At 36.6% G+C, this 27,841-nt stretch overlaps 1 protein-coding gene across 1 annotated transcript; it reads right to left on the reverse strand.

The window, feature by feature from the left end:
* Positions 1-1,113: 1,113 nt before the first annotated feature.
* Positions 1,114-12,881, reverse strand: LOC132271417 (mitochondrial dicarboxylate/tricarboxylate transporter DTC). Its single transcript, XM_059772787.1, has 6 exons — positions 12,638-12,881; positions 11,757-11,840; positions 10,007-10,068; positions 7,188-7,549; positions 1,663-1,877; positions 1,114-1,507 (listed from the first exon to the last, which is right to left on the reverse strand). The coding sequence occupies exons 1-6, from the start codon at positions 12,752-12,754 to the stop codon at positions 1,451-1,453; spliced, it is 897 nt and encodes a 298-aa protein (XP_059628770.1). The 5' UTR covers positions 12,755-12,881; the 3' UTR covers positions 1,114-1,450.
* Between the last annotated feature and the right edge of the window lie 14,960 nt (positions 12,882-27,841).

Here is a 27,841-nt window from a genome sequence, read left to right on the forward strand (position 1 = left end):
AACTTTTGTACATGATCATTCAAAGTCTCCATCTTTTTACCTGCGTGGCCGCAGAACGTATCAGGTCGAATTAGGTGTCAATCTTAATCCAATCCGCTCTCAACGAATTAGACAAATATTAATCCGTCACAAATCCATTATCTCACAAATCCGATTGAATCCGCGAATTGAATTTTATCTAAATTATCTATTATTATTATTATTTTATAATTAATATTATTTATTATTATTTTTTTGATAAGTAATTAATATTATCTATTATTTATTTGTCTTTTAATCATAACCAATAGATAAAAATTTAATTTATTTATATTAATTCATAGATTTAAATAATTATTAACTAATACATCCTTAGAATCCATTAACGTATCATTAATTAATTACATTAACTAATATATTATTTGAAAATATATATATAAATTTCACGGATCAGATCGGACTCACGGATCGAATCAGATTTTTATCAGCCCAATCCATGAGTTATAGATTCGATTTTTTTTAATCCGCCACTTATCCGTGGGTGCAGCAATCCAATCCAAACCGCACAAATCGGACCGGATCGAATTCGCGAATTATTTTCCCACCCCTACTTTTACCCATAACAAGGTAGATTGTTAATTTACAAATGGGGATACCAATTTAACTGCCAGTTCTCTATTGACACAAGTTTGAAATCACCGAGTTTAAAACTAACTTACCCCAATAACTAATAGATATATAAATAAATATTTTTTTATTAATTATAACTTTCTTTTTCATTCATTTCTTATAATAATTTTATATTTTAACAACATTTTTATTATTATAATTGGTTAATATTTTAATATACTTGAATTATTTTTCTTAAAATATATGTATATAGGGGCGACCCGACCCAACCCCACCGCGGCTCTGATGAGGGTAAGGGCGAGACAGGTTTGAAAAAAGATTTCTATTTGTGGAACGGGTTTGGAACCCGTCTACTAAAAAAACTTTCCCTCCACCATATAGGGCATATAAAAATACTTTAAGGAGAACCAAGAAAGGATACATAAGATTAAACTCAATTCAATCACAGGCCAGCAGAAAATAGTATTTTATCTCATGACAATATAGAGAAGCAAACTACAAAAATTGATGCAAAAATAACATGTTCATGTAATGATAATTCAATAGTACATTGATTATTATTTAACTAAACAACTGTTTCTCAAGGATATCCCAAAATGAGTAATTCCTAAATATTTTAAATGCCTAAAAATCCAATTTCAATTCCGGCATTAAAATTATGTAATTCATTTCAGATGAACTACAAAACTTCTCATCAGTCACTGTAAAGAATTTCCGAAGTACAGCATAACTTCAGGGGCTGAATTTTACCAAAAACCAATAACTGCAAAACCAAGCCAAAGTATTATTTGATAGAGCTCAATTCCGGCGAAGACACTCTATTTCCGCAGAACACTACAGCCTACAACCCAACTTTCGACTCCAGCTTATTGATTTGGTTGAGGAATATCCATGTCATCTGCACAAGTACACATCCAACCATCAGAAAACCAAATCAAAGAAAGACGACCAAGTTTCAAAAATCTGGTGTCTTGGCCCATGCAAGGCACGCAGTGGGTGGTGCTGGTTTTTCGTTTTTTGTTTTTTTGATTGGAGCACAGAGAGAAAGAGTACCATGACATGGGGCGCAATCCTAACACAGTATACTGGAAATCCAGTGTAAAATTTGAAGGGCCCTCCCGCCTTCAAGGTCTTCATGACACAATCCATAGAACCTGTATACGGATATCTCCCTTCAGCATCAGGTTGCATCTTCTGTATTTGTGTTTTGACATAATCAAAAGGCAAACTGCAAGCTGAAGCAAAGAATCCTGACACTGCACTGGCCCCTGAAAATTAACAATCGGAGAAGAAAATATTATTCAGACCAAGTTATCCAAATAAAAAGTAATATTCAAAGTTTCATACCAAGCATATCATAGATAGTTTGCAGGGAAATCAAATTCAATAAATCCTTGTCTGTGACTTATTCATTCAGCTAACAAGACATTGAAAAATATGGGTAACTGAAAAAAACATGTCACGCACCAGAGACTATGTACAACACAATATAATAAGGGATATAACGCTACAAATAAAAGCTTTGATTCCAACAAACATCCTATTACAGTGCACGAGAAGATATAAAGTACCACAATCACTAAAAGCATAGAAAAAAACATTGAAAGGGAAATGCATAAAGAAGACACAATCACAACTACAATTTTTTTTGGATAAGTGACACAATCACAACTGCACTGAAATCATAGAAACTTAACATCCTCTAGATAACTTGCAGCACTTCTGCATATAAAATCCTTAAATACATACGCAAATGTAGGATTTTTCTCTCCTACTCAAATCAGGCAGTGTTAGCAACAAGAAAACTACTACATAAATAAGAATTATTTTATGGTCCCATATGCTTCAATCAAATTCGGTGAAACAGCATTTAAGAAGTCCCAAATGAGTAGTAATAATTAGATGGCTGAAACTTTTAAAGATTTCAGTTCTCCATCCTAATATAGTAAAAGCAGGACGAGTGAGAAAAGGAGATTTCATAGACCTTTGTAGAAGCAAAGGATGATTTTATAAAGAACAACATCTGTGATACTTCGTAACAAACTAGTTACTGGAAATCCGTTTATAAATAGTTTTATGATTCATCAGTGTCACATTATTTGAGAAGATATATTTCACATGAAAGATGATACACATCACCAATGGGTTGCATCTTGACTGTATCTTACAATTAACAGGTTACGCGTGTGCAGATATAACGTATATGTTTTGAGCACAATTTATAATGCTTCAGTCAGTAATTTGTGCGAAAATACTCCATATGGTTGACTTGCGAACCTAATGTACCAGAACAAGGGTATGCTACTCATACTTTGGTAAAATGAATTGAAACGATGGCAATAGAATTCATCTTGATTGTATCTTTAGAATACATGTGACACATATGGCACATGTAATGCAAATTTTAGGAGAACTTAAAACACTTCTTTCAGTAATTAAAGAAAACCCAAATTTCAAACAGTATAATTTTGTGCAAAATATTTTCCAAGCCATTCAAACTTGTGAACCAATTGTACAAGAACAGGTATATGCAAGTAATACTTGGGTAGAAAAAATTGTAATAGTGGATATAGGTTGCTAACCACAAAAAGTAGCAGCACACTGCAGATATTTGTTGAACACAGACACAACCACTGTCACAAAATTCTTTGTAGAATTACTTTTAAGTTATAACAGCTTTCAAGTATAATCCCAAGTTATAATATTTTGATAATAAATTAATAATGGCCGTACATCAATCAAAAGTGAGCAGTTCGGCTAGGGCTGGAATTTATTATGATTACCAGTTTACCACCCCCACCAACCTGACCTGAAAGGAGGGGTGGGTGTTCAATAAGACTGGCAGGTGCAAATTCGTTCAAGCATCAAATTGAAATGCTAACCAATCTATTATAACCACCTAAAAATGTAGATCGACGATCTGTTACATAAACCAACCATAACAGTTCCACTCAAATTACTATATTAGAAACTCAAGCAAAGCCATACATGAGACCAACATAATTAAATCACAAGCTTTAACCCATAGTCCTTATTAGCTCAAGGTCAACTTGAACTGGCATATGCAACTTAAAAGTTTTGCCTACCGCGTTGTTAACTTTAATTCATATAAGTAACTGTGAATTTAACCCTATAAAAATAAATTATTTTTTGTTCGAGTTTTCTAATTAAAAACTCAAAGGTAAATTACCCTCACCTCCCCTGACGTTTGCAATTTGCACCCTCAATTGAATTATTGCGGAATTCATTGAGAACCTTACCAGATTAGAAAATTAATGATGCAAATGGGACATCTAAAAAGACAACCGACTCTTCCAAACTTTTTAAAGTACCAGTGTCGAACACACTATACTTGGACATGGGTATAGAATATGTGTCCGACACTTTTGATTGGACATGTGCCTAAAAACATATCCAATGGTTCAATTTTATTATGTATTATTGCTTCAAAATGAGTGAAATGCCTATATTAAACACCATGTAACACAAGGATTTTTTTTTTTTTTTTTTTTTGATAAGTAACATAAGGAATTATTTTACTCTATAAAATTAAATAAAAATATTAGATAATATGAATATTTAGCAGTGGTTGGACATGTGCCCAAAAACATATTCAATGATTCAATTTTATTATATATTATTGCTTCAAAATGAGTGAAATGCCTGTATTAAACACTATGTAACATAAGGAATTATTTCTCTATAAAATTAAATAAAAATTTTAGACAATATGAATATTTAGCAGTGTCCCTCAGTCCTTCATTTGGGGATTTGACATGTCCGATGCCGGGATACACATCTGTACCCAAGTCTAAGTAACATAAGACAAAACTACCCTCACTGACGTTATAAGAAAAAAATAGCAGACTTGTTGATGTTATGGTAATAATGTAAAATGACAAAACAAACCCTATATCCTCTCTCCCCTCATAGACCTCCACTATACAGTATCCCCTTCATGCCAACACTGTCCTTCTCATACAAATATTATACAATATATAAATATAATGCCAATGCAACCATTTTGTGGGTGTTGGGGGGGGGGGGGTGGGGTTGGGGTTTGTGGCGGTGTTTGGTTAGACAATCCTGCTGCCGCCGCCACCTAAGCATACTCTCTCCTCTCGATCTTTACATCACCACCACCTCTTCCAAATCAAGACTTATATCTCCCACACCTGTCGACAATCTAACACATCTATGTGTGTGTTTATATGAAGTGCTTATATATATATATATATGCATACAGAATATATATATACACACACACAAATATTTTGTTGTCATATACATATACAAATATATATTGCAAACCTATGAAGGCGCAGAGCTATGGAAGTAGGTAGGTCTTAAGGGATCCTCAGGATCATTCCTCACTAAGTTGTAACCCAAAGGAGTTGAGTTGGCTTCCGTATAATAATTCACCATTTGTATGGTGTCTAACCAAATTCTAACCTAGTGAAGTGGCAATATCACATAATCATTCTTGATTAAGACAGAAGTTCTGTATCCTTTTTGATTGGAATTACAGAGATAATATGGAGTTGATAGAGACCCAAAAAAAACATGAGATGAAAAAAGTGTAATTGGGGTTTGGAGTTGCAGAGGATGCAGGTAAGAGATTTGGAAGCAATTGTGACATCATTTTTATCTCACCAATTCAAAAGTGGCTAGATTTGTTGATTTCTTAGTGGCCAGAAGAGAGAGAGACATGGCAATGAGGGTGATGGTTTATTTTGTGGTAGTGATGGGGAGAGAAAGGGAGTGTGTGTGTGGACTGGAGGTGGTGGTGTTATGCGGTGGTTGGCGTCCTCAGGGAGGTGGGGAGAGAGAGAGTGTCTGTCTGTGTGGGTTGTTGTTGGTGTTTGGGGGGGGGGGGGGGGGGAGTTGGTGCGCATGTGCACGCATATATGTATTATATATTTAACTTCTAATTTTATGTTTAATGTATAAACTATAAATTTAATTTCAAACATATATAAAATCTGTAAATTTTATTATATAATTTACAAATTTAAAGCTTGAAGATTAATTGTATATTTAGTATTTTATATAAATATATATTTTTCAATTATATATAGAGTGGCATATAATATATAGTAAAATATAGGGTAAAAATTAATCATGAAAAACGATTAAAAGGTTAACTCAGTAATTTTGCACCTAGAAAGGGTAATGCTGGTAGTAAATAAAAAATTATCCAACAGTTCTGATGAATCATTATTGGCCCTATCTGTATTTTCTACAAAACCTTGAGGGGTTGACCACTATTTTGACCAAAGTTTAATCTTAGGGTGCAAATTACTAACTCGAGAGAGATCGAGGTAATTTACGCTAAATTCATGAACTGAAGAATGGACTGCATACAGATAGCATTTAATTATTTGAACATATTTAATCACGATATAACATGATTAACTTCAAAAATGCATCAAATTTATGAATTCAAACACAATAAAACACTAAGAGCTTAATGAGAGTAACCCACAAGCATTTTTTAACAACATAAACTGTGGAAAGGAAACTGAATGTCTGTCGAAATCATGAAGTGGAAAACTTAAACACCCAAATCTACTTGCATGATGTAAGTCTATCATACAATAATATATAGTACACAATTACTATATGAGGAACAACCTAAATCAGAAACTACCACACCCAAGATTTGGTATGGCACTCTAGATTTTATTTATTTCAATTACATATAAACAATTAACATCCACAATCCACATGGACTACGACTACAACTATTCAAAAATTTGAAGCATGCAATCTAATATTATGAAGCTTTTTATTACGTTTGCAGTTTTTAAGACAATAAACCATTACCAGTATTGTCATAAAATAAAAATAAAAAAAAAATAAAAAAAGAGACTAAGTCATTAGCAGTGTGGCCTGGCTGATCAAAGGTGCTGGGAGGGTGAATGGGGCAAAAACCTAACCATCTGGCACTATTTACACAAAGTGGCTACCCTCAAATTTGCACTAGCATTGTCACGCTGGGAAGCCCGAACTCAAACAATTTTGCACATTAAATCTAAACTATACCAAAAATTTAATCATATTCCATAACACACTTTAGAACATGTTGCTCTTTATTAAGCACATTGTCACCAATATTCCTTAATTTTTTGTCTCAAAACCAATGTCTTCCTATCTCGTTAATTGTGATGGGACCATTCTTCTTTCAATGGCATTGGGTGTGCAAAACAGTGCAGTTTGCATCAATGGGGAGTAGTATACCATCTATATGATTGTCATTGGGATAGAGTGGGGTGGGAACTAGGAACTGCCAAGGAAAAACTTGAACCCAACATCCAAAACTAAAATGTGAAGGAGAAGTACCATCTACAATTCAGTAATTATGGGGGAAAAGTAACATGAATCCTGCAGTTAAAATTAAAATCATTCAATTTTTTATCCAACACATTTTGGTAATGAAAGAACTTAAGTTGAGCCCAAGACAAGAGAAAATGAAAATGGAATGCGGCTATAAGAAATGACAATCGAATAATTGAATTCATACCCAAGCATCTGAAGAAATTTCGAATATTAGGTTATATTTAAATAAAGATTCCTACCTACTACAGTAGCCGCGTCGCCAAAACCAAGAGAATCCTTGAAGAACTCCACACTTTGATCATAAGAGGCAAGCATTCCCATGTTCAGTGCCATGGCTCTCACTACAGTAGGGCCCGCACCTTTCCAAAGTGCCAAAACTCCTTCATCCGCAACAATACGATAGAGGGCATGGAATGCATTAGTGTAATTCCGACGCTGTGCAATAGGTAATGTAGCATCAGCCTGCATACGAATGAGTGCTAAATCTGCTGGACTACCAAAGCATGCTCCAATTGCTCCAGCAGTTAGCCCACACAAAGCTTTCTGATATAAAGGTAGGGGCTTCCCATCATTTGCCTCAATCGCTTTGTTTGTCAATATTCTAAAAGGAAACAGGAGGAAAAAAGTTCCCAAGTAAGCGGAGAAGTTGGTGTCATTTTTCGAAAACACAAAAACAGTGCAACATATTCTACAATTTGGGGTATATAAATGTGTAGACACTAAACACAAGTAAAAACATATATTAAGTTTTTCCCAAAAAAAAAAGGGGGGGGGGGGGGGGGGGGGGGGGAATTGAAGATTATATGAAGCACTAGAAAACACTATTGGGCGCCCTTAAAAATTGTGTTATAAATAGCACTTAAGCAATCTTCTATGGTATTCATGACATTTTGTATTCTAAATGCACATGGTTGCACACAACCACACAATAAATATAAAAAAAGTTGCCATAATAAACATGGCCAGCATCAGTAAGTCAAATTACAGTCACCTACATTGACTTACTTCTTTAACATTACAAATGCAGGAAATTGGGTCACATAAACTGGTGTGTTGTATATCCATATGAAATGCAGCGATTATTGAAAACCAGTGACCGCATATTTTTACCCACATCCCAATACCAATCAAGTATCAACCTCCCCTAAGTAAAACTTCTAACCAAACACTCAAGTTTACAATTTCCTTTGCTCACAAATTTATCTCAATACTAAAATATTAGAATCTGTAGACACCACCCAACAAGTATGTGCACCTTGTACAAGACTAGGAAGAAAAAACTCGCTGAGGAAATTTTCCACTAATTTTGAATTTTTCTCAGGCAACCAAATTATTTTACCTCTACCGTATTTGACAAAATGGAGAATTTAAGAGTTCAAGAAAAGCAAACTTTCTGTCAATGTAATGAAAAGTACCAAAAAAAAAAAAAATGTTTTCTTATATTCATATTTCACAAAAAAGTAACCGCGCCTGTGTTAGGTTTAGTGTCTTGTCTTTACAAAGCCTGTCGCAAACCGTGGAAAAGGAGTGTTGCTTTAGACAATCTGACAGCCAGCATGAAACTTCTGTCAGGACAATTATGAACATGAATCCTAAGAATATAAAAGTAAATGCTAGGGCATTTCCCCGTAAGCAACATGTTGCATCAATTTCCAGATGATTCGGAAAATGGGCAAGGGGCTCGGCATCAGGCACCCAGATGTTGTAAAAAGGTATGCAACAGTTCCGCATTTTTTCAGATGAGCGCAGGTAAAGAAGTTAGCCTACAAAACTAGGCTTATGATAGAGACTTGAACAATAGGGACATTGACGGGTAAAGAAATGGAGTTGATAGAAACAATTATTAGGAGGGTTAATATAGTATGTAATAAGAAACTAAGTGACATGAAAAAAGCTAGAAAAATTAAGAAAGCGGGATATAAACTTCATTACATTGGAGGATATTAGATGGTACACGGTGGACATGGATTTGGAGATAGATATGAAGCTGGGAGGCTATCTTAGATACTACAACGGCATATAATCTCATAATTGGGAATAAGTATTTTAAAAAGAGAGAAAATTTTATAAACTTTAAAAGTGGATTAAATATAAGCAAATTTGACTACTTTTTAACTAGAAAGGTATGTCGATTAACAAAAAAGGCTTGTAGGTTATTAAAGGAGAGAGTTTAACATCGCTACTAGTTATATATATATATATATACAAGGACAGTCTAAAAGGAGAAGTATAATTATAAATAGAAGAACTACGTGGTAGAATTTAAGAGGGAAGAAAGTAGAATTATTTAAGAATAAGATACTAATAGAAGAAACATGGAATGTAGAAGATGAAATAAACTTAATATAAAATAGCATGACTGAATGCATTAAAAGGGTATCAAAAGATGTCCTTGGAGAATCAAAGGGAACATGACCATTATCTATGGAAACTTGGTGGTGGAATGAGCATGTCCAAAACATTGTACAAAATAAATAAATCAATGACTAAGACGCAACATATGCATAAAGTATTCAACCAAAAAAAAAACATATGCATAAAGTGTGTGGAGCGAAAATGCAGATCAATTTGATGCTTAAGTTTATGTGGAAAACTTGGCTTATATGTCCCGAAATAAAGAAAATAAGATAACTTTGAGTTGAGCACTGTACTCCAGTATGATACACTTACAATTGCCCACATATGCATTGAAATACTTCACCTAATTCCATCACCACCTGTTTTATATTTTCCTTTCCAATCAACCCTTCCAAGAGGGGAAATTACCAAAGAAGCTCTAAGTCTAACCACTTGGTTTAGTGTACCCTGTAGACATAAACCAAGTGGGTCTAGTATTATCTAAGAAAATCATATAATGAACAAAATGAAAGTCTGAAACCAATATATAGAAGTATAAATTCATGAAAGATGCTTGATTTGGTGGATAAAGGATTAAAAATAAAAAATGGATGGCTACATATGTATTACATAACAAAATTCCTTGCATTTGAAGATATAAGCACACATCGTACGAATGAGGAGTATAAAGTAATTCCGTATATACATATAACTAATTCACCTGAATGATCCAAGCCGGGCAGTTGTATATGTAGCTTGTCTAAGCAGCCCAGCAGAAAGACCCTGCTCAAGTTAATGAAATTTAGACAAAGAAACGCATAGAACAAGAGCAATGCTAGAATTGACTCTGAAGCAACGTGTGCAAAATATGTCCGATTGGTAGCCAATAAAAAATCATAAGGATTTACTAATAAAATGACGTATTTGTGGGGGGAAAATGGCATTAAGGGCCATTCCTTTACAGGGGCAGACATATCTTACAGAAGTAATGCACATAACAAATGCTATGCTAGAATTACTTCCGAAGCAAAATAAAAGATACGCCTGATTGGTAGCAAGTTAGTAACTTAAGAGATCAGAAAGGGTTATGCATACAACAAATGCAGTAATGCACTGCTACAAAATATGCACGATTGGTAGCAACTCAAGGGATTTTTTGTAAATCTCTCTCCCATGCACACATATTTGTCCCATTAGGAACTCAAAACCTCAACCTTCAATTTGAAACGAGAAGGAAATACCCCTTGGACTTTGGGGCGTTGGGAGTGGCATAAAAGGCCATACCCTTACAATGTCAGTGTTTAGAAATTAAACTATCACAACGGAAGGGGTTGAAATTAAAAATACTTAACAAAGCTTTAATAGATAAATGGTCATTTTAAGCCTTGAAGGGTGCTTCAATGGGCTCCAACCCCATTACCTTCTGATATCTTGTTGGAATGACAGAGAAGCACCCTTTATGAAACCATCTCACTGGAATGCCTTGTTCATAGCATAAAAACGCCCACCTTGTTATAGTTAAAAATAAATTAATGAAGACACCTTTTGACTTTTTTCTTCTAAGAAATCACTTCTTACTAATATTTTCCCAAATTTCAAGCCGACTCATTAGCATATACATTTCAATTTCAAAATTAAGGATGCGTTTAGATATCCCCTTTAATTTGACTGACCCATTTCCTAGCCTATAAAAATCCATAACCTACAATGTCGTCTATAAGAATGATGAAAAATTTTAGCAAATGAAGGAGAATAGATGGAAGAAGTATCCTTAGAGAAAGGAATGTTCTAATCCCTTATACTGCTTGGTTGAGTAGGAATGAAAAAAGAAAGGGGCGTGTGATTGTGTGATTTCACTACTATACCCTTGAATAACTAAAAGAAAGAAGTTTTGGAAGGACAAAAGTGTAAAAGAAAAGGAGGGAAGCCACTTTAGGCAGAAACGTTTTCGTGGGCCTAGAGGGAGAGGAGCTCTCCTACTTCTTTTCTTCCCTTCATATTTCCCCTCTATAAAACGAAGATTCTGCCCTCCCCTCTTCCCCTTTTTCTCCCCCTTCCTTCTCTCCATGCTTCTCCACTACAAAAATCTTCTTAAGAGAAATAAGATACTCCACCATATATCTTGAAATGTAATCCCTTTTATCATTGAACTGGAAAAACTTGAAATATTTAGCTTTAGTTGTTTCCCTTAATTAATCCATTCAAGATGATAGCTTTCTAACTTAGAATATCATGCAAATGTCAATGGGGCCATACAATTTTCTTGAGGCATCCAACATACCTTTGTATTATTATACTTCCATCTCTACTGACTACAATACATTTGCATCTTCTTGCACAAGTCTATATATGTTTGTATACATAGAAAAGCCAAGGCACTCTCACACATGCATACACAAATACATATAGCTGAAAAAGTAAATCAAGAAAATAAGCCAAACCCAAGAAAAAATCAACTATAAGAATTGAACCTTGTAAAAGGCGCCAATGCCCTCATTTTTTAGCATGGTCCTCGTAACCTGGCCCGCTGATCCCTGACCCAACTGGATTCTCACCTGTAGTTGCCAAAGAAATCCACATTTCATTGTCAAACTGATGGCAGCACAAAACTCATTCGACCACTAGTCATTCTCAAACAAATTCCACAATTTAACTAGTATAAATACCCATTCGATCTTAGGATCTAAGTGAATGTCAAAAGACATTGTCCTTCAGCACACAAATTAATTTTAAAAAGCTCCATTTTTCTGAAACTAAAACCACTGTCTAACATAATGATAGAAACTGTTCCCCTGGGTCCACAGGTACATCACATAAGCAGAACTCCAGATTTTTTTAAAAAAAAAAAGCCCATTTGTCATATAAGAACCCTTCAAAAATGTTACTGCAAAGCATGAAAAAATCAAAGATCTTTTAGAGATGTAATTGTTCGAAAACTATAATCAGTCCCGTTTCCGTAAACAAACCGAAGATTTAACGAACACCCATTTTGATCTAAGATCTGAAACGCTTCAATTATGTCACTACACATCACAAAAATCAAATATGTCACTAAAAGGTATAACTGATCTATATCCGGCATACACATACACGTGTATAATCACAAAGCACAAAAAAGTTCGAAATTTTTCAATAGATATAATTTTTCCAAAACTGAAATCATTATATCTTCACAATCGAACTGAAGATTAAAGACCCATTTTGATCTAAGATCTGAAACCTTCAAACAAGTCATGACACGGCACAAAAATCTTTGATTTCTTAGACGTGTTATTTCAAAAAATGCTGTTAACCCACAAGAAATAACTGATCTATATCTGAAATTACGTATCAGCGAATGTATAATATGTACCTTGATCATGTCGATGGGTTGGATGACACAGGTAGCGAGCATACCAGATGCTCCCCCATTGACGAAGGGCTTCACGGTGGGCCATACACCAACGGATTTCGGCTTCTCCTCTCCCATTTCTTCTTCCGGTTAGGAATTGGAAACTCAGACAAACTGAAGAGAGAGAAAGAGACCAAGTAGAGAGAGAGAGAGTGAGAGGCGGAGAGAAATGTGCGAGACAGAGGTGGCTATGCTTACACAGTCGCATGTATTGAATAAAGATATAAACCCTCTCAGGAAAAAAAATATACAATCGTCAATTGACCACAATACCCTCCATTTTATTTTTATTTTTATTTTTTTTATTGCGGTGACTTTCATATACTAATTGTCAAAAAAGAAAAAGAAACAATAAAATAACGATTAAGATGATGTGAACAAGTAAAACTGGGATTAATATATGCACCTATTAAAAAAACAACTAACATGGTTGATGGTTCATGATAGTGAAATGTAAGAGAAATCAAAATTAAAATAGATTGTGATTGATGGTAACAAAAACAATTGATTTTTTTACTAATTTTAATAAATAGAGTCCAAAAGAGACTCTTATCCGTATTTTAAAATAATTGAATCTCACTTTTAAGTGTTTAATTCGATCATTAATTGTGAGATTAGTTCGAAATTAATAAGAATGGAAGTTTATAACTTTCCAATTTGAGTGGCATGTCCCTCTTACTAGTCCAATCAAGGCCTAGAATCTTTCAATCGATAAGGGACATAGCTTTTTCTACTTGCATTAGATTCTTTTAAGATTTTTTTTTTCTTTTTTGGTCACTGGATATGTTTGATTATATCTATAATATTAATTCATATATTAATTCAAGAGAGATAAAAAATGAATAAAATAATTAATGTTCCTTCATGTTTGGTTAAAATGCATAAAGCATTTTTTGTCAAACATTTTGTAAAATAGTATTTACAAGAAAAATATCTAAAATTATATAAAAATCTTTATTGGCAAGTCTTATGAATATTTGGAAAGAAGATAAGTTAAAGTATTTTGAGACTCAATAACAATAATAATATCATCTATATACAAAAATTAGAATTTTGAAAAATTAAAACAATAGATAAATGAAATTTGATTTTCTAATAATGCTTATTTCTTTACATTTTATCTCCATAATTTTCTTCTAACATCATTTTTTTTTTCCCAAGTTGTATTTTTTTCATTTTTTTATTTTCTCAACATATATATTTTATGACTAGTATTTAAAAATAAATTATATTACAATTGATTTATAAGTTTTTTTAAATTTTTGTTACATAGTTCAAATCCTGTCCCCCAACCTTAAATTTCTGGCTCCGCCCTACTTAAGTCACTCAAATTTTTTTTTAGTGGATGTCGCTCTCACATTTTAAACGTTTTCGTTCTCCTTCTCACTATGTGTAACTTAAATTTTATCATTTCCGCCCTCTCATTCTTGAATTCACTCCCACTCGCACTCCGTATAACTTAAAGTAAAATAACCTCAGATAAAATAATAATGTTTCTTTTATCTTTAAAATGTTCCAATTTTCCTTCTATTAATGTTTTACAATGAATGTCTACCTTTTAAATTCAACCTACAATTAAAAATTACCCTGCATTTGGAGGCTTTCAAAGAAAAATGAGGAAATGGTGCTTAACAACATTGCTTAACAACATTTCTACTGTATAAAAGGAAAGTTAAAATACAATGATGCAAAATTTTCCATTCATCCAAACAAGTTGGAAACAGGGATAGGACAGTCATCTTTCTCAATGGTGGTTGTTGGTTGTCTTTAAGAGACCTCAACGAATAACAATTTTGACTTCTGACTTTTTGTTAAGCAAAGCTAACCCAACCTCTACTTCACCTTCTGACCTTTTACTTTTGCTTATACTTAAATGAGGATTGAACAACTTGCGAGGGCAAATATGTAACTTCACTTTAGTTAGGTCCCAAGTGGGCGTGCGTGACAGTGAGAGTTTTATATTCCCCACAAAAAGTTAAATAGGGCGATTTTTTCCGTGAACGATGGCTTCAAAATAATTTAGCACAAAACTTAGGGTTATAAATGGAAATATAGTTTAAGGATTCATTTATGCTGTCCGCTTCGCGAGGATCTTAGCATAGCTGACCTATTTATCAGATTCTCGAACATTAAAGTACAAAATTGTCCTTAACTTTTCATAAAAATAACGAAGATTAGCCCCACTCTCTTCTTTTTTTCTTTATTTATTTATTTTTATTTTTTTTAATATCTATTTAATTTATTTATTTAAATACCCCATGTGCTGCATTGCTTGTAGTTTATCAGAAGTATGGCCAAACAAAAAAATCAGAAAGTAGGATAAAAGAAATGTGGTGTAAACAAATTGTATTTTAAGCAACTGCCAATATATTATACTCATTTATTTCATAAATAGTCTGTTAAAGTGATTCTCAATTTGAGAAAGAGGAATGATAGACATAGACCGAGCCAGAACAAAATTTGGGCGCATTATAGTATTGTATATCATAATATATATATTTATAATATAATATATATGTATATAAATTAATATTTATAAGTATATATATATATAAAAAGAGATAGTTATATTTTTGAGATGAAATTAATTTACCGATATAAAATATAAGGATTAAGAGAACAATTTAAGAAAAAAAATATGAAATATATATAGAATTAAATGAAGAATGAAAAAATTCACGAGGGTACTTTTCATATTTTTATAAAAAAACATATATAGTATTATAAAATATACTTATAAAAATATAAGAGAGGGAGAAAATTCGGGGCAGGTGTTCCTAGTCCTTAACTGCCTCCGTCATTGATGATAGAGACAAGTTTATCATTGTATAAATAAAAACTGATATCATCGTGATATTATGAATATTAACCTTTACCATTGGATCACCCCATGGCTAAATTTACTTCATAAGATGGGAAATAAAACATATAAGAAATACATGTGCAGTAAAATAGGGAATACATGTGTAGAAAAATAGGGAATATCTCAATAATTTCTATAACGGATAAGGAAATAAAAAGTAAAAATTGAAACAAAATACAAAGACCTGGCTGACAAAATAATTGTCACGTCTTTCAAGATAAAGATCATGAAACATCATTTTCCTAAAATTAATGGTTTAATTGATGATGTTTATCATTTTTAAAATTAATGGACTTTAGTAGTGTTAAAATTGAGCTTTTGTGAACATGAATTATAAGAGATTAGTGAAGTTGGATTGACTTTATTTATATTCGGGTAATAATCATGCCAACGTAATTAACTATTTAATTAATCAATACTCCGTATATTTTTAGGTTTCATAATTCAATCACCCTGTTTCACTAGACTTGACATGTTTAATTAATTGTGTGTATTATCAATTTAAATTAATCACTGATTTACTTTTAATGTGTCTACTAGGTAAAATGTTTAAATTAATACAGTACTATAATGATACCCTAGGTTAATTGTGTGGTTTGTCGAGGCAAAATGAAAAACTATCATCTCATGATTTTTAATTCAATAATTTAGTTTTTTTTTTTTTTTTTTTGGGGGGGGGGGTTATATTTGCATTTATATTTAAGAAAAATAATAAATATATCATTTCAGTAAGCAAGTTATATGACTAAATTCCAATACATTTTTTAGGGGTTTTATAAATGATAGTGCTATCGAGGCTCATAGAGCACTCATAATTCATCACTGAGCACATGCGATTCTCTCGTTCCATGTTTACCAAAACAATTCCTTGAGATGGCCCTAAAAGGATTCGAACTCCCAACCTCCAAAATGTGAGGAATTGAATATAATTTACTTAGCTTTTACAGAAAATCATTAACCTTACAAATTGAAATATATAAAACTACCCAGGACTACTATTTCACATTTAATAAATCTGACCAAATGTTACTTCAAAGGGTCACGGTTTGAACAGTGACAAAAAAATATATTTTTTATCAGGGTAAATTATAAGAACTTTTTTTGAGATTTGGATAAATTACATACGAATAGACCGACGTTTATTATTTTTACCTCTCCTCAAATTAATTTGGTGTGCGTACAACGACATCCCTAACATTTAAATAAATAAATAACTGTGACTTAATATCAAATTGTTTTTTATTTTCTTGTTTTGAACAAAAACTTGTTATTCTTAAAAATGAATTAAGCAAATCCATAATATTTCAAAAAAGGCACTATTAATACTAGCACATTTCTTATATTACAATATTATCCAATCCCCCCTCCCAAAAAAAAAGAGTGTTACTTACTCGTGCTGTTTAAATAATAGAAGGAAATAATAGTGAAAAAAAAAAATTGAGAATGAAGATAAACTCAATTTTAATTTTGAGAATAGAAAGAGAAAAGCAAAAATAATATAGCAAACAAATAATTACTAGCACATCATTTTAAAGATTCGAAAATGAAAGGTCAAGTGTATGTGTTTGAGTGATGTCTAATAAGTAGTAACAGAATACACGTCACTGTATGTTTGGGGCTGCAAAACACACACACACACGCGAGTCACATTGACACGTATATATAATATATAATAAGAGGTGAAAATATAATCAGAATTACTACTATTAGTGTAATGGTCAATAAAAGACGGTGGAAAATAAGCGTTTTTTTTCATTCAATGCATGGGATTCTTAGTCAATATGAAATGAAGTAGTGGCACTAGCACTTATATACAAGTGTTACAAATACTATACTATAATCACTACAGTGTGACTAATTAAAAATTATTATAACATAAATAATTGTTCTTATTTTATACAAAAAGATCTTGAGCTGTCAATTTTTTTATTTTTTAAGATTAATTGTACAACATAAAATTTGTACAATCTTATGTGGTATTCAATCTCTTTAACTATCCAGATCCAAGCGTTGCTCGAATTTGATTTTGAGTATGGTCTTTAAGAGTCTTATTTAACTATTTGTTATTAGAAAAAACTAAAAAGTTTTGATCGAGGACTGAAGAAACTTGACCTCGAATAGTTTTGTTGACGATTTTTTCGAATTTGTTGAATCGGTGAGGAAAAACTCCGCGACTTTAAATGTGCTTATTGTTCTTCGTCTCCAAGGTTGGAGTGCTGGTAATTCTTCAACCTAGCATGTTGAATATTTTTTTAAAAAAAAACAACACAATTATGAATGTACTTGTTATTCTTTATCTTCAAGACTCCAATATTGAGAAAATATTAAGTTTAACAGAGTTTGGTTTGACCCATAACTTCAGATTGATGTAGGCTGGAACAATACTTTGAATTGTTTATCGGACTAAAAGATGATCAATAAAATTTTACTCATTGTTTCTATTTTTTCTTAAAATTAAATCTATCAGTTAAGAAACAATTATAGATTCAACAGTTAAAATTATAAGGAATATGACTCTACATCCGCATGTGATGGATTATTGAGTATTCTTTTGCACACCAGATTAAAAAAAAAAAAAAAAAAAAAAAAAAAAAAAAAAAACACCAAAACATTAAATATATGTATATACTTCACCGCCAAAGGAAAAATAAAGCACAAAATTACATATGGCATCATACATTGCTATATACTTTAGGATAATGATTATAACACCGAAATATCTAACTTATTTCTTAAGTTTAAGAGTTTCTATCCTTTTAATTTAGTGAATGAGACCTATATTGAGTTTATCCACAATATAGAAACTAATTCGATTAGATAAATAGGTTAGAGTAATCTGTGTAAATATATTACTCTATAAATTATGATGTGTGCTATGACAAAGGATACAACAATAAAATAATAATATAATTTATTATTATATAAAAGAAATAATTCTTTTCTCAATTTGATTTATATTAAAAAATATAACCTATTTAAATTTGTCCCCACCATACATTTCATATTTATTTATGTTTTTAGAAAATTAATCAATTATATACAATAATGTAGATAATTATGTGGGCTTTAGCCTAGTGTCACGCCCCGCAACTAAGAGGCTACGCCACGCAGGCGCCCAGTAGAAGATGACATGGAGCCTGCATGGACCGAAACTTTTTAGACTTCTCTACACAAGTATGGAACTTTCCTGAATTCTCTAGATTAGTGTGAAATTGTCTAGCCTTTTCTAGACTTGTCTAGAGTTGTATAGAATTCTCTAGACTTGTTTTGCACATTGTACATAGTTCTAGAATTGTGTAGATATTTCTTTGGAGGATTCTAGACACTAAATCTAGGCCACACATTTGTACACATCTAGAATGTTCTTGTAAGGCCAAAGGCCTATAAATAGGAGGTGGGAGTTCATTTGCTCCTCACCAAGCAATCAAGTTGTAATCTTCTCCTCTCGAGCAATACAAGTTCTATACATTCCCAAACTCTCTTACTCACTTGCCTAATCTCTTCTTACACACCCAAGTAAGCAAAACACTTGTTTAGCCTTAGTCTTCACTAAGCTATCACACTCGGGTAGGCTGATTTAGCGCTTCAAGGGGGCTTGAAAGTGTCTAAGGCCGCACGTGAGCTTGGAAAGGTCCAAGTGCGTGATAGTTGGTATCAGGCTAAGGTCGTGAGGCGTCACACCTTGTGTAGAGGAAGTTATGGCGGAGCTATCAGACATGACTAACACCCAAGAAGAGGAGCTACATGAGAGGGAAACAAATTTCCCTCCAATCGGAGTGAGGACAAGGGCTAGGTCGAAGAATATCATGGCGGGCTTAGAGACACGTATGGCAAACATGGAGGGGTCCATAGCCAACGTGTTGGAACAGCTTGAGGATGCTCACCAGCGCATGGATGGGTTGGAGTCGGAGGACGCTGAGGTCCAGAATGCTGTGAAAGGGTCACTCAATGCCCTAAGTGGTGACTTTCGGCATGAGCTCCAAGCACTTCGAGAACTTATGTTGGGCGAGTTTGCCACCCTACGTGGCTATGTTGATCAGGAGCTTGGCACTTTCCGTGAGCAAATGGAGGAAATGCGAGCGGATTGGGCATTGTGCAAACTGGTGGTGGCGTCTGGCGCAGCTACTACGGGGGTAGTAACGCCCCGGGTTGATATTCCCAAGCCTAAGTTCTATGGTGGGAACCAGGTAGCGAGGGAGTTGGAGAACTTCCTCTTCAGCATGGAGCAATACTTTGAGGCTACGGATATGACAAATGAGACCATCAAGATACGCACGGCGACTCTCTACCTCACCGACCATGCCATGCTATGGTGGAGGAAAAGGTATAGTGACATGGGCAAAGGTACGGTCTCTATTGATACTTGGGCTGATTTCACAAGGGAAATTAAGAAGCATTTCTATCCTGAGAATGCCAAGGATGAAGCCAGGGACAGACTTCGAAGGCTAAAACAGGTTAGGTCGATTCGGGACTATGTGAAGGAATTCACTAACTTGACTCTTGAGATCCTGGATCTATCTGACAAGGACTCTCTTTTCTTCTTCATGAATGGTTTGCAGTTATAGGCTAAGACGGAGTTGAGGCGGCGCAACGTGCAAGACCTTGCCAAAGCTATTGCAGAAGCGGAGTCCTTTATTGATTTCAGCTCCAAGAAGGAACCCTCGTCCAAGCCAAAGGACAAAGACAAGGACAAGGGGCGGTATGTCGGCAAAGGTAGGGGAGACAAGGGCGCTGCACCTCACAAGGATTGGTTCCGTAAGCCAGGTAATGGCCACGGTGGCAAAGAGGGAAAGGAGAACAAGGAAGGAGCACCCAAGCCTAAAAGTTCTTGCTTCATATGTGATGGACCACATTGGGTAAGAGATTGCCCAAAGCGAAAGACCCTCAATGCCATGACGAGCCGCTTCGAAGAACAACAATAGGAGGAGGCGCAGATGGGTTCACTGCAAATCCTTAATGCCATCAAGGCTAAAACTGAAGTCCCTATGGCGGCGGCTATGGGGCTAATGTTCGTGGAGGCGAGCATCAATGGGACACCCACACGTGCTTTGGTGGACACGGGTGCATCCCACAACTTTGTGAGCCTTAATAAGGCCAAGAGGTTGGGCCTCAAGTATAGCAAAGAAGGGGGCTCCATGAAAGCAGTTAACTCGGCGGCAAAGGCTATACATGGCATGGCACACGGCGTCCAAGCATGCATTAGCGAGTGGGGTGGCCACATAGATCTATCGGTGGTACCCATGGACGACTTCAAACTAGTCCTTCGGTTGGAGTTCCTAGACAAGGTAAGAGCTTTCCTCATTCCTTTTACTAATACTATGTGTATTATGGAAGGCAACACAACATGCATGGTGTCAGTAGAACGAGGCGCCAAGTTAGAAGCCCAAGCCTTGTCAGCTATGCAATTCAAGAAGGGCTTCAAGAAGGGGCAGACTAGCTATCTTGCTACGTTGATGGAGACGCCCGATGATGAGCTAGTCCCATCCCCACAAGAAGAGGTGCCTAAGGAGATACGAGCCGTGCTAGACGAGTACACGGATGTGATGCCTAAGGAGCTGCCCAAGAAACTTCCACCTAGGAGGGAGGTGGATCATAAGATTGAGCTAGAACCGGGTTTTAAACCCCCTGCTTTGGTGCCCTACCGGATGGCACCCCCAGAGTTAGAGGAGTTGAGGGGGCAACTCAAGGAACTATTAGATGCGGGCTATATTCGACCCTCGAAGACCCCATATGGCGCACTGGTGCTGTTCCAGAGGAAGAAGGACGGGTCCTTGCGCATGTGCATCAACTACTGGGCACTCAACAAAGTGACTATCAAAAACAAGTACCCCATCCCTCTCATTGCTGATCTTTTTGATCAGCTTGGTGGAGCACGCTACTTCACTAAGCTAGATTTGTGCTCGGGGTACTACCAGGTGCGAATAGCGGACGGGGATAAGCCTAAGACTACATGTGTGACGAGGTATGGCTCTTATGAGTTCCTTGTTATGCCATTTGGTCTCACCAATGCACCTGCTACTTTCTGTACTTTGATGAACAAGCTCTTCCATCCCTACTTGGATCGCTTTGTGGTGGTGTACTTGGATGATATTGTTGTGTATAGCACCACTCTAAAAGAGCATGTGCAGCACTTGAGGGCGGTCTTCCAAGTCTTACAGGAGAATAACCTATATGTGAAGACGGAGAAACACTCTTTTGCCCAAGAGGAGGTGTTGTTCCTAGGGCATAAGATACGGGATGGCAAGCTGATGATGGATAAGGCAAAAGTGAGGGCCATTCAAGAGTAGGAGCCGCCCACTAAGGTGACAGAGCTGCGCTCATTTCTTGGGTTTGTTAACTACTACCGCCGCTTTATCAAGGGTTATTCGGCGAGAGCAGCCCCATTGACAGACCTTTTCAAGAAGGCGCATGCTTGAAGTTAGACAGAGTCATGCCAGGAGGCATTTAATGACTTGAAAAGAGCAGTTACAGAGGAGCCGGTACTTAGCTTGCCCGACCACTCCAAGCCATATGAGGTGCACACGGATGCATCAAACTTTGCTATTGGGGGCGTGTTGATGCAAGAAGAATACCCCATAGCTTATGAGAGCCGCAAACTCAATGACACCGAGCGGCGTTATACGGTGCAAAAGAAAGAGATGACAGCGGTCATCCATTGCCTACGTACTTTGAGGCACTACTTGCTCGGGGCAAAATTTGTGATCAAAACGGATAATGTTGCCACCAGCTACTTCCAAACACAGAAGAAGCTTAGCCCCAAGCAAGCTCGATGGCAGGACTTCCTAGCGGAGTTCAATTATCATTTTGAATACAAGCCGGGTAAGGCCAATGTTGTGGCGGATGCGCTTAGTCGTAAGGCCGAGCTCGCAGCTATTAGTCAGCCCCAGCACCCTCTTGTGGAGTGGATCAAGGAGGGATTGTAGCATGACCCTCTAGCCAAAAGCCTTATTCAGCTGGCTAAGGAAGGGAAGACTCGGCGCTTTTGGCTAAGGGATGATTTACTTCTCACTACAGGGAACCGACTCTTTGTGCCCAGGTGGGACAACTTGCGAAATGAGCTAATACGGGAGTGTCATGACACCAAATGGGCTGGTCACCCAGGTATACGGCGCACACTAGCACTCCTAGAAGATTCTTACTATTGGCCTCGGATGCGTGATGATGTGGAGACATATTTGAGGACTTGTCTTGTGTGTCAACAAGACAAGATTGAGCAACAGAATCCTGCAGGCCTACTAGAGCCACTGCCTATTCCAGAGAGACCATGGGAGAGTGTCTCTACGAATTTCATTACTTGCTTGCCCAAGTCAGAGGGTTGCGGGAGCATTATAGAGGTGGTAGATCAGTTCAGTAAGTATGCCACCTTCATACCCGCACCAGCAGATTGCACGGCAGAGAGGCCAGCAGAATTGTTTGTTGACCATGTGGTCAAGCTTTGGGGAGTTCCACAAAACATTGTCAGTGACAGAGACCCGCGCTTCACAGGTAGATTTTGGACAGGGCTCTTCAAGAAGATGGGGACAGATTTCAACTTCTCTACGAGTTTCCACCCCCAATCAGATGGGTAGACGAAACGCATCAACACTCTCCTGGAGCTTTATTTGAGGCACTATGTGAGTGCCAATCAGCGAGATTGGGCCAAACTCCTTGGGGTGGCATAGTTTTCTTACAACTTGCAGCGGAGTGAGGCTACCAATCATAGTCCATTTGAGGTTGTTACCGGACGGTAGCCTATGACACCCAACGCCATTGCTTCGATTTGCGATGGTAAAAGTCCGGTGGCCTACAAATTTGCCAAGAGGTTGCATGAGCAGTCCGACTTGGCTAGGGCATACCTTGACAAGGCGGCAAAGAAGATGAAGAAGTGGGTCGACACCAAGCGAAGGCTGGTAGAGTACATAGTGGGAGACCAGGTGATGGTTAAGCTACTACCCCAACAGTTTAAGTCCTTCCGGAGCGTGCATAAGGGGCTAGTAAGGAGGTACGAGGGCCCGTTTCCCATCGTCTAGCGGGTGGGCAAGGTCTCCTACATGGTAGAGCTTCCACCCAAGTTGAAGATACATCCAGTCTTCCATGTCAGCATGCTCAAGCCTTATCATGAAGACACGAAAGACCTTACTCGAGGCATATCGCATAGGGCACCCACGGCCGTTGTCACATCCTTTGACAAGGAAGTTAAATGCATCCTTGCGGATCGTGTGATGAGCAGGAGAGGTGTACCCAAGTATACAGAGTACTTAGTGAAATGGAAGAACCTGCCAGATAGCGAGGCGAGCTGGGAACATGAGGATATATTTTGGCAGTTCGCGGAGCATATCCAACGGTTCCAGCAAGAAGACGCGACGAGGGCTTCGCGAGCTTAGGTGGGGGAGAATGTCACGCCCTGCAACTAATAAACTACGCCACGTAGGTGCCACGCAGACGCCCAGCAGACGATGACATGGAGCCTGCATGGACCGGAACTTTCTAGACTTCTCTACACAAGTATGGAACTTTCCGAAATTCTCTAGATTAGTGTGGAGTTGTCTAGCCTTTTCTAGACTTGTCTAGAGTTGTATAGAATTCTCTAGAATTCTCTAGACTTGTCTTGTACATTGTACATAATTTTAGAATTGTGTAGATATTTCTTTGGAGGATTCCAGACACTAAATCTAGGCCATACATTTGTACACATCTAGAATGTTCTTGTAAGGCCAAAGGCCTATAAATAGGAGGTGGGAGTTCATTTGCTCTTCACCAAGCAGCCAAGTTGTAATCTTCTCCTCTCGAGCAATACAAGTTCTATACATTCCCAAACTCTCTTGCTCACTTGCCTAATCTCTTCCTACACACCTAAGTAAGCAAAACACTTGTCTAGCCTTAGTCTTCACTAAGCTAATACACTCGGGTAGGCCGACTTAGCGCTTCAAGGGGGCTTGAAAGTGTCTAAGGCCGCACGTGAGCTTGGAAAGGTCTAAGTGCGTGACACTAGGCTAACAATTACAGTAGCCAATAGGCCTAAAAAAATGATCCAAAAAGTATGGCCATAGTAGGCCCAGAGAGAGGGCCCATCGCCTCTTCCCTTCCTCTCTCTCCTTTTTTTTTTTTTTTTTTTTTTTGTATTCTAGGGTTTTGAATCTTTTGATAGTTACTATCCGTCTATGACCTTTCAAGCAAAACCCATTGGACATCACTGAGCTTATAGGACATTGCTGATTTCCCTTGTTCTGCAAAGCTTATAGGGAGAGCACTTTGTATCTTTATTTATTATTATTATTTTGGGTAAATAAATTTTATTGAAAGAACAAAACAATCAAGCCCAACCCATCCCATAAAAAACTGTTGCTAATACTAACAGAGCAGAGTAAGCAACAAAAACTAACATCGCCTATTGGACATCACTGAGCTTGGAAGCTAGGGACGACGCCTCAACAATCAATCTAAGCATTGGTAGCCTATTTCTCAAGCACTCATTGTAGGTGCAATTTCTCACACTCGAACACTTACAGAGATAAATTAGAAAAGATACACAGAACATAAACAAGGGAACAAATAGATTTATACGAGAGTAGCAATATTGGGAATTTGATGCCTTTCATTCTCATTCAGGCTCTATTTATAAGTTTTTTTTAGAGATTTACAAGGAGGCGTTTATTGGCTTTTACTCCCGATTGTGGGTATTTATCCTTACTGATCATGTGCATATCATTATGGCAAGCGTTATGGATTTTTGGGTCCATTAAAACTGGGCCATCCATTCGGCTTTTATGTTAGGTGGAGCTTCTTTTATTTAATTGGGCTGAACTGGCATGTGCATGTGGCTTCTATTGTTGGGCCTCCAATTGACAGTGGGCCTCTGGGTATTTTTAGTTTAGTCGCGGGCTAGTCTTTTGCTGCCATGTGGTGTGTTATGATTGGTGGGGGTTTTTCCCTCCATACTTTGCCCCCGATTCCTTATATGAATTTCATTCATATAAGGAATTGTAACTGCATTCGGGAAGTGGAGAAGTTTCGCGGCTATTACTGCCTATTATTACCATTTGTGCTGCTGATTTTGGGGTCTCATGCTTGCCTTTCCGGTATCCGCCTCTCTTTGCTTATATATTGTGTTCTTGCCATTTGGGTGTCTGTATCTGTGATTTTGTTCCCGAGCTTCAGTGAGATTCCGATTGCTGCTATAATATCTTCCATCATCTGCCAAGGTTAGTCTTTCTCTCTGTTCCCCCTTTCTTACGTTATGAGTCAAGAAAGTAGCGAACGAACTCATAGTATTCATATATCTGATTCTGAGTCGAGGACTGCGGCGGCGAGTCTGAGTGATTATGCCGAGGGTCCTATTATCCTTCCTGTGGACATTGTAGAAAGAAAGTCTTTTTCAATTGCTCAGTTGAGAAAGAAAAATCGCGTTCCTTCTGACGTTACCCTTAAAGAATATGGTCATGACTTGAATTTCAGTATAGACGAGGGTTTGGAGGAAGGCAAGATGTTTTTTTTGGCTTTACATTTTCCTGCCTTTCGATTTCCCCTTACTCTTTTTTACCTTCGAGTCCTGTAGGTGTTGAATTTTGAACAGGGTTCGAGGTTTGACCTTGAATCTTGCCGATCTTTTGTTTTGTTATACACTTAATAGAACGAAAGGTGGAGAGGGTAGGTTTCACTTTCATTCTAGACTGGGTAGGGCTCTTTTCTCTCATCTTAACAATTCTGACAAGGAGTGGAAAGACAAAATTGTTAAAGTTGGATGGACGTGGCGATCTTTGTCCGCTCAGGCTTCATTCGTTCGATCGAGCTTTTATGCCCTCATCCGTTCATGCATTCGATGATTCGGGCGAGTCTTCTTGCTTCGTCTGTATCGAAAAGTATTTTTGTTATATTTATGACTTCTATGGTCACGACACTGACTCTTTCTCTTCGAAATTTGCAGATAGTCATCCTGCTTATTTGCAAGAAAGAGTCTGGAGCGACATTCCTTCTGCCAGGATCCTTCTCTCTTTTTCTCTTCTTGAGACGATCTTGAGGGACTCTCCAGTGATTGTTCAAAATCCTAAGGAGCCCATCGACCTTAACGCTTCTAATTCTGAGGCTAACCTCTTATCACCTGCCCCTCTTTTCTCTTCTCAATTAATGATGAAACTTCCTCCTCCAAAACCTCGTACGACCAAGAAGGAGAGGGAGGCAGCTGCTCAGTTGCTGCAGGAGAGGAAAAACATCCTTATTGAGGCGAGTAAGCTCTCCTTCTCTCAAAAGCAGAAACGGGTTCAGTCTGGGACTAAGCGTCCATTCATGAAGGATAATTCTCCTTCAAAGTGCCCCAAGTTTATGGTTGGGGCCTTTGGGGGTAAAAGTGCCCTAATTCCTGGCGCTGCTGACATTGCATGGGGTGATTTCGCAGGGTCTGCCGAAAAGTGGTTTCCCAAAATGCTGAAGGCTGATGGTTCTCCTATCACCATTGGTGACTCTGGGGCTGTGTAATACCCCTAGTTTTCAAAAGGATAAGATTGGAATTTAAATTTGTTTCTATGTGTCAAATTGTTTATTGAATAGTAGTTTATTTTGTTTTACTTAAATGAATTGTTTTTTTTTTTATTGTGTTTATTTGAATTAATTAATTTGTTTAAATTTGATTTTTGCTTTTCTGTAGTTACATTAATTGTGTTTAAGGACTTAATGTTTAAGGATTTAATTGTCATTATTTGAATTAGTTGCATTTATTACATTAATGGATTTAACTTGTGTGATGGTGTGTCCTTAAGTGTTTTTCTAATTTTTTTTTTTATTTTTTTTTATAATTGGGTAATTAAGTTAAATAAGTATTTTTATTACGTTAATAATTTACAGTCTTTTGGAAGTCACGTATGTAGGTGCCGTAGATGATAACTGAGATTTTGTTTCTATGGGCCGACTGGGATTGGAATTAGGGCTTAGTCTCTAATTGGATATGGACTAGGGTTACGGTAATAAGCTTATAAATATAAGCATTTCAGTGGTTTAGGGTTTTAGAGACGTGAGCATAATGGTTGTAAAACAGAGAAAGTTACAGAGGGAATTACAGAGAGAGATAAAGGGAGAAAGTCTAGGTTTTGCCTTAGGTTAGGGCTGAACCAAGGAGGAGGAGGAGCAGAGGTTGGCTTATGGGTAAAACCAAGTGCAATAGAGGTGGAATGGTCGTCGGAGATTTCATCGGAAAATTCAGAGACGGTTAAGGCAAGTTCTTTCCTTCCTCTTTCCCTTTGGCCTATGTTCTGTGCACCTAGATAGTCTCTAGGGTTAAACTGATTATTAACTAAACTTTACATGTTTATTACATGTTTTATTGATGATCT

Source organism: Cornus florida, unplaced genomic scaffold, assembly GCF_030987335.1.
Source record: "Cornus florida cultivar Cherokee Brave unplaced genomic scaffold, ASM3098733v1 CherokeeBrave_3.0.0_Hap2_Chr08, whole genome shotgun sequence".
Taxonomy (NCBI): domain Eukaryota; kingdom Viridiplantae; phylum Streptophyta; class Magnoliopsida; order Cornales; family Cornaceae; genus Cornus; species Cornus florida.

Coding starts and splice junctions, on each gene's coding strand:
- LOC132271417 (XM_059772787.1), bottom strand. CDS start 12,754: ATGGGAGAGGAGAAGCCGAAATCCGTTGGTGTATGGCCCACCGTGAAG. Junction 10,069..11,756: donor GCATTGGCGCCTTTTACAAG/GTTCAATTCTTA, acceptor TAACTTGAGCAG/GGTCTTTCTGCTGGGCTGCT. Junction 1,508..1,662: donor GGATTGCGCCCCATGTCATG/GTACTCTTTCTC, acceptor GTACTTGTGCAG/ATGACATGGATATTCCTCAA.